The sequence below is a fragment of the Pipistrellus hanaki genome, assembly GCF_964339955.1.
Source record: "Pipistrellus hanaki genome assembly, chromosome: 9".
Classification (NCBI taxonomy): Eukaryota; Metazoa; Chordata; class Mammalia; order Chiroptera; family Vespertilionidae; genus Pipistrellus; species Pipistrellus hanaki.
Window position 1 is genome coordinate 73,562,725 of NC_140511.1, and position 7,807 is coordinate 73,570,531.

The window sequence follows — 7,807 nt, forward strand, 5'->3', positions numbered from 1 at the left end:
AGTATTATATATATATATATATCTCCCCCCTCCCCCATTTGTATTTTGTGATTAATCTAACCAATCTATCCTCAAACTGTCATGCTGGAAAATAATTTCAAACATAAGGATTAATTTATTAATAATGGTACATATTTCACTCTAATATATATCCTCTTTCAACTGGAACATTATACACATCTTTTTCAAATGTATTTTTCCAGTGGAAAAGTAATTATACAAGCATTAATATCAGCTTTGAGTGACAGAGCTGCACATAATTAATATCCGCCCTTTGTGGTTGCCATAAATTCCACTGAGATAGTGTGGGCTTTTCTAGACCTCTCAGAATTTTAACCTATACCTAATATTGTTTAATTTCACTAGAAATTAAATAGCTTCCCTTTTCATTCCAGTACGCAATACATTCTACTTTTCTCCTGTCAAATTGAGGACGCTTGGAAATGTGCACCAAGTTATATTTTCTATGAAAAACTGGGCACACTTCTGGGTAAAAATAAAGGAAGTGTGGTCTCCCCAACTTCTGCTGGTCATTCAGGCTATTTCACAATTAACTTTACAAAAACACCACAATTAGCTTTAAAAAAACACTCCATATTTTTTGTTAGAATTTAATCCTGTTTAAGTCATTTTAGTGTTCTATCCCTTTCTATCGAGCTAACAAACTACACTAATGGCTAATAAAGTCTGTCCTTCTGTAGCAAGTTAAAAAATATTCAAAATGACTACAGTAATGTACATTTCCAGTTTATATGTAAATTAAATATATATTTTGATTTGGTTTGATTTTAAAATTTTAAAAATATATTTCCATTGATTTTTGGAGAGAGAAAGGAGAGGGAAACATCGATTGTCTGTCTCCTGCACGCCCCCTACTGGGATTGAGCTTACAACCCGGGCATGCATCCTCTCCTGGAATGGAACTGGTGACTCTTGGTTCTTGGGACAACACTCAACTACTGAGCCACACCAGCAGGGCTACATGCTGATTTAAAAGTAGCGTCTCACAAGTCATTCAAACTGTCTTAATCTTTTTTCTTTTTCATCAAATGAATGACACAATAATTATTTATTTATTTTTTTTGCTTTGCATATTGCTGCTTTACCTGCCACATCAGGCACACAAGCAATCTTTCAATCACTGAATTGTTATAGCTGTTTCCCTAAGCAATTCTTACATTTCTTCAAATTTGCTCTTCTAATCTCTCTACAGCACAATTCTCCCTTCCACATCAAATATAGTACACTGATATAATTCTAGCTTCTTATTCCTTAAAGTATTTCTTTTGCCCTAAAAGCAAAACATTTCTACTTCAGGCAAAATCAATTATACCAAAGCTTTAAATTGAGGATCTATAATAGATCAGTTCTAAAAGTTCTCAAGATTAAAAAAAAAAAAAAAAAAATATAAGCATACACATGTAGATCAAATTGCTTTATGGCTAACATGAACAAATCCCAGCAGTTTGCACATGGTACAGGAGTTATTCTGGCCCATTTATGCCACTAGAATACAAACACAAAAATCATGAAATGCAGATAGACCAATAAAGAAGGAAATTACCCAGTACTTTCTTAGGGAGAGATAGTGCTCACTTAATTACCTCTCTTTTCAAGGCAAGAACTCATTAAGTTTAACTGAACCTTTAAAACTTCCATTCAAAGAAAACAATTCTGCCACCTGCAGGCTGAATAAAATAAAGCAGAATGAAGTATCCTATCTAATAAAAGAGTAATATGCAGATTGACCATCAGTCCAACACACAAGATTGCTGCCCCCATGTGGTCAAAGATGGCTGCCACCATGTGGACAGAAGATGGCCACCACAAGATGGCCAGCTGGGGAGGGCAGTTGGGAGGAACCAGGCCTGCAAGGGAGGGCAGTTAGGGGTGACCAGGCGGGCAGAGGATGGAAGTTGGGGGCAAACAGGCTGGCAGGGGAATGGTTAGGGGGTGATCAGGCTGGCAGGCAGAAGTGATTAGGGGCAATCAGGAAGGCAGGCAGGCGAGCAGTTGGGAGCTAGCAGTCCTGGATTGTGAGAGGGATGTCCGACTGGATCAGGCCTTAATAGGCAGTTGGACATCCCTCGAGGGGTCCCAGATTGGAGAGGATGCAGGCTGGGCTGAGGGACACCCCCCCTCCCATGCATAAATTTTGTGCACCGGGCCTCTAGTAGGTACACAAAATATCAATGGATGACATCAGAAAATGTATGCATAACAGTCCAGAGGAAAATAGCATTTACAAGTCTTGGTATGGTATAAAAACATGTAAGAAATGCCCCAAACAGTATATATAGCATAATCTAATTTCTACTACCAGCTCAGCTTGTACAAAAAGACTTTGAAAGGATATACTCCTAAATGACCAGAGTAGTTATCTCTAGTTGGTGATATTATTTTAAATCGTTTTCATTACCTTTGTTTTTTATAGCTTACACTAGAGGCCCATTGCATAAATTAGTGCACCAGTGGGAATCCCTCGGCTTGGCCTCTGGGACAGGCCGAGGGACCCCCCATCAGTGCATGATCGGGGCTGGGGAGGGACCTGGGAGGTTGGCCAGCCAGAGAGGGACCGCAGGAGAGCTCCAGGCATGTCCGGCCTGTCTAGCTCAATCCCAATTGGCCAGACCCTAGCAGCAAGCTAACCTATCGATTGGAGTGTCTGCTCCCTGGTGGTCAGTGAACGTCATATGGAGCGGTTGAGTGGCCTTAGCATATCAATAGCACAATGGTCAGCCAACTGCAGCTTGAGAGCCACATGCAGCTCTTTGGCCCCTTGAGTGTGGCTCTTCCACAAAATACCATGTGCGGGCATGCATGTACAGTGCGATTAAAACTTCGTGGCCCATGTGTAAAAGTCGGTTTTCAGCTCTCAAAAGAAATTTCATTTTATTTTTAAATCATTGTACTGTTGATATTTGGCTCTGTTAACTAATGAATTTGCCGACCACTGCATTAGCATATTACACTTTGATTGGTTGAACAGTCGACCAGACACTTAGCATATTATGCTTTTATTATATAGATTATTAACTTTCTGCAACAAATTTATCTAATTTCACTTTCTCCCCAAACTTATCTAACATCTAAAAAAAAGTGTACTTTCGTTTTTGTTATTTTAAAACACAAACCTACAAGGTCAAGGAAAAAAGGTGCATCTCTAAACTACTGACTAGCCTAGTTTGCTTTGCTTAGGTGATCATACTTAGCCATTACTTACTCTAGAAACCATCAAAATTAAGAAGCACTTCACTACTGTTCTACTTTAATCTACCTGTCATAGTAACAGACATGCCAATCAGTGATTCCCAACACATCCTTCCTTTTTGAAAAGAAAATGTCCAAATCACAGCCTTTGAAAGAATCTGCCCTATGTGCCCTGGGAATGACTGACCTACAATGAGTCAACAGCTTAACTCCAGGGAATCTGGAACTAGATCGAGGAGGTAGTGCCCACTTAAACTAAACTGAAAGATCATGGGGCATAGGGCCTCAATCAGCATTAAGGCAACACAAGCTGACATTATAAAGAAAGAAAAGCTATGAGTAAACAGATTGGCAAGTTTATGAAGAAAAACAAAGTAAACCAGAGAGAGAAAGTCAGACAATGGGAGCCATAGAAGAAATGGATGAAATCATCCCAGTTCCCCATGGCCCAGCAGCACTTCATATATGTGCTACTGTATCCACATAAGAAATCTTATTTTTACTTCGGCTATTCTGTTTATTGCCACAGTTAAAAGAATTCAAAGAATAGTATCAGTCTTATCAGTATTAGCATAGAAGCACTTAATAAGGATTAGGCCTAAAATGGTATCCATGCTTTGGCAAAAATACTGTACCATCAACTCTTACCAAAAAGTCTGCCTGTCACTGAACTGCTATCAAAAACTCAGATGCCTGCAGGGAATAATCAGGTGAAAGAAAGGGGCTAGCAACATCTAAGGTTTTTTTTTTTTTTTTTTTTTTTTAAATATATTTTATTGATTTTGTACAGAGAGGAAGGGAGAGAGATAGAGAGCTAGAAACGTCGATGAGAGAGAAACATCGACCAGCTGCCTCTTGCGCACCCCCTACTGGGGATGTGCCCGCAACCAATGTACATGCCCTTGACCGGAATCGAACCTGGGACCTTTCAGTCCGCAGACCGACACTCTACCACTGAGCCAAACCGGCTTCGGCTGTTTGTTTTTTCTATAATGGAACTCTTTTCCATTATATACACACATTATCTGACCTCTGCCACTTTTCCTGGTCTATCTTTTGTCGTCTGCTTTCTACAGCAGATAAAGATACAAGAAAAAAATGACAACTAGAGGTGATGACATAAACCAAGGCACATACAGCCTTGCTGGCTGGGAAGTAATAGTGGAAAGTGGTAAACTAGAAAGTGATTTCCTACCTAAAGAGAACAATCGTTACTCAGTTTTAACTAATTGTCACCATATTGACCCTAAAATTAAATTTTCAAGAAAATACAAAAATCTATATTTTTATGTAAAAATTTTATTTGTCTGTCTATCTATCTATCTATCTATCTATCTATCTATTTACTGTGGATTAATCCTCACCCAAGGATATTTTTTCTGCCATTGATTTTTAGAAAGGGTGGGAGGGAGGGGGGAGAGATACAGAGAGAGAAACATCCAGGTGAGAGAGACACATGAATTTGTTGCCTCTGACCCCAGTCCTGACCAGGGCTGGGAATGAACCCTGCAATCAAGGTATTAATACATGCCCTTGACCGGAATTGAACCCTCAACTCTTCAGTCCCAGGGTGATGCCCTAACCATGGAGAAACCAGCGAGGGCAAAGTCTCTAGTTTTTAAACATTGTCAATAAGTTTAATTTTCTTCTAAAACAATATAGGTCAGTTCACCGGCTGCCAATTTGCAATCATAGCGTGGACCTCTGCATCCTTTTATAACTTTTCAGATTTTTAGTTTCCCTAGATGTTTATTTAACATCCAAAATATGCAAGGCCTGTAGCTATATATTAGGCAAAAGCACTACAAAGGTTGGGCCTCATTCATTTTTCTCCTCATGTTATTTTAAATACAGGTTATTCCTCAGAAAGAACTTAAAACCAATATTATTAAATCTTAGTTATTAATTAAATTCAAAACCATGCCATTCAGTCTAAAAGGGCAGCAATGGAAACTTCAAAATTAACTGCCTAGACTATTTTGAAAACATGTCTACAGATGCTATGTCACATATGTAAACACACATCTGACGTTGGGGCCTTTGCATCAGCTGTTCTTTTAGCCTGGGAGGGCTGCCACCTGCAGGAAGCCTTATGTACTCCCTTATTATCTTCAGCTTACCTCTCAGAGCTCACTACGCACACTAGTGAAATCATGCCATTATCCTTTATTTCCCCAAGAAGACTGTACACACCTTAAGGATAAGGTCTAGAACAGAATTTAGGGCTGCAGCTCCAGGAGCCAGGCAGAACAAAAGCATGTAGGTGAAAAGGTAGGAGACAAAGTTTGGCTCAGCATTAGAAAAAAAATCCAAAACTTTCAAATAACGTGTAGCTACCCAACAACACAATCAGCTTCTGTGGTGCCCACAGCCCCGCTTCGCTGCCACCCCATAAAAGATGGCCAGGTCCTAACACCCAGTACCTGTGAATATGTTATGTTACATAGCAAGGGCGAATTAAGGTTTAAGAAGGAATTCGAGTTGCTCAACAGCTGACCTTGACATGGGGAAAGCATCCTATTATTACGCACACGGACACAATATAACCACAAGGGTCTTTATATGTGAAACAGGGAGGCACTAGGAAACTAATACAGCTTCCTTGCAGATGATGCTCCAGCCGTTAGTGTTCATGGTGTGGGGACCACGGAGGGGGCAGGGTGAAATGCCACCCTACATCAGATAAGGATTGCCTAAGTGCGTTTCTAAACGCATGGGTCCTTCAACCCGGTTTGAGGAACCCCTCTGAACCTGCATGAACACATGCCCCTTTCTCTGTGGAGAAGATCTAGAGCAGTGGTTCTCAACCTTCCTAATGCCGCGACCCTTTAATACAATTCCTCATGTATAAAATTGTTTTCATTGCCACTTGATAACTGTAATTTTGCTACTGTTATGAAGCGTAATGTAAATATCTGTGTTTGCTGATGGTCGTAGGCAACCCTGCTAGTGGTTCTCAACCTAAGACCATCAGAAAATACAGATATTTACATAACGATTCATAAACAGTAGCAAAATTACAGTTATGAAGTGGCAACTTTATGGCTGGGGGTCACCACAACATGAGGAACTGTATGAAAGGGTCGCGGCATTAAAAACGTTAAGAACCACTGAGAGCATCCAAATATTCTCAAAAGGATCTGTTTTACAAACAAGGTTAAGAACACTCTTCCCAGATTATTTCCAACACGGGGCTTTTACTATTCCATGATTTTCTAAGGCAGTGAGTCTCAAAGTGTAGCCCAACAAACACCAACCCAAAACATCAAAACTCCTCTAACCGCAGGCAGCTCTCTGGGGGGTGTAGGAAAAGTTCAATAATTAATAAACTGGTAGGAAAGAAAAGTCTAGACACAGTTGAAAAACAACACATTGTTCAGAGTATTTTATGAATCATTAAGGGAAGAAACTGAAATAAACTGTTCCCATCACCAAATCCTTAGAAATCCCAGTGCACTCATCTTACCGTGTCGCTTGGTGTAACTTCTTTTTTTTTTTTTTTCCCCTCCCCCTGAGCCTCGGGTAGCCCAGAATGCAGGCAAATATCTACTGCACCTAATTTTTCAGATTAAAATTCATTCTGTGTAGTGCCAGAATGATCACTGGCAGGTAATGCGTCGCATTAAAAAAATGTTAGTTCTATGACCCCGCCCCTCCCACGTGTAAAAAAGTAATAATAATAATGCCCTATGTATATACTGTTAAGTACCGGAAGAATTGTTACTTATATCGATTATCATTACTAAATGCCGATTTCCTATAGTAAACTTCATGAAATGATTTCCCCTCCTAATTTTTCACTCTTTCATGCTCATGCCTTGCCAGGCCTGTCTGGGACGCCGGAGGCATTTAGGAATTAAGTCCTTTACCAGCACACCGGGTGGAAAAGACCTCCCACTACAGAAAGGCCAAAAGAAAGAATAACAGCTCAAAGTATTGATAGCTTTCTGAATTGAAACAATCTTAGGCAGCTTCTCCCGGACCCGGATGCCAGACAACCCTAAAGGAACTTGAGACGTGACTGGGAAGGGGGCCGGAGAGAAGGGCGTTTAGGACTTATCTTCGCGCCTTTCAAAAACCAACAACAAACCAACCCAAATTCCAAGGCAAGGTCAAGAGAAGCCATATCAACCAGGGGCCACAGACAGTCAAGTTCCCCCAGCTCCCAAAGGCTGCCCTTCGGGGCATGCGCTCATCAGGCGGCCACGTCAGCAGACCCCTTCCCGAGGAAAAAGGCCCAGGGAACCGAGAGCCCGAGTACGTCCACAGCCAAAGGCAGGCCCTCCAGGAAACAGCCCTTTGCCTGACCCAGGCCCAGGGTGTCCAGTTCCGCAGAGAAGCCGAGCGAGCCGCGACCACTCACCCCGCAGCCACTGCGTGCCGTGAAGCCATCTCCAGCCAGCTCCGCCGCCGGCAGGCCACCCAGCAGCCCCCTTCACCAGCCCCAGGCCTCGCCGGCCGCCGAAGCCCAGGAGAGAGCGCAGCATCCGCAGGTCACAGCCTAGCCTCCAGGAGGCCGCCATCTTTCCGGCCTTTCTCACAGGCTCCCCGCCGCACTGCCTGATCCCTCTGTCATCAAGCCCCTCCCAGGCCCTGC

At 41.8% G+C, this 7,807-nt stretch overlaps 1 protein-coding gene across 1 annotated transcript in view; it reads right to left on the reverse strand.

Moving 5' to 3' along the window:
* PDHX (pyruvate dehydrogenase complex component X) overlaps window positions 1-7,792 on the reverse strand; it is a 44,039-nt gene extending 36,247 nt beyond the window's left edge. The window contains exon 1 of the mRNA XM_084895513.1: window positions 7,574-7,792. Coding sequence (XP_084751639.1) covers window positions 7,574-7,733 — 160 coding nt within the window. The 5' untranslated portion in view covers window positions 7,734-7,792. The remainder of the gene's footprint in view (window positions 1-7,573) is intronic.
* Between the last annotated feature and the right edge of the window lie 15 nt (window positions 7,793-7,807).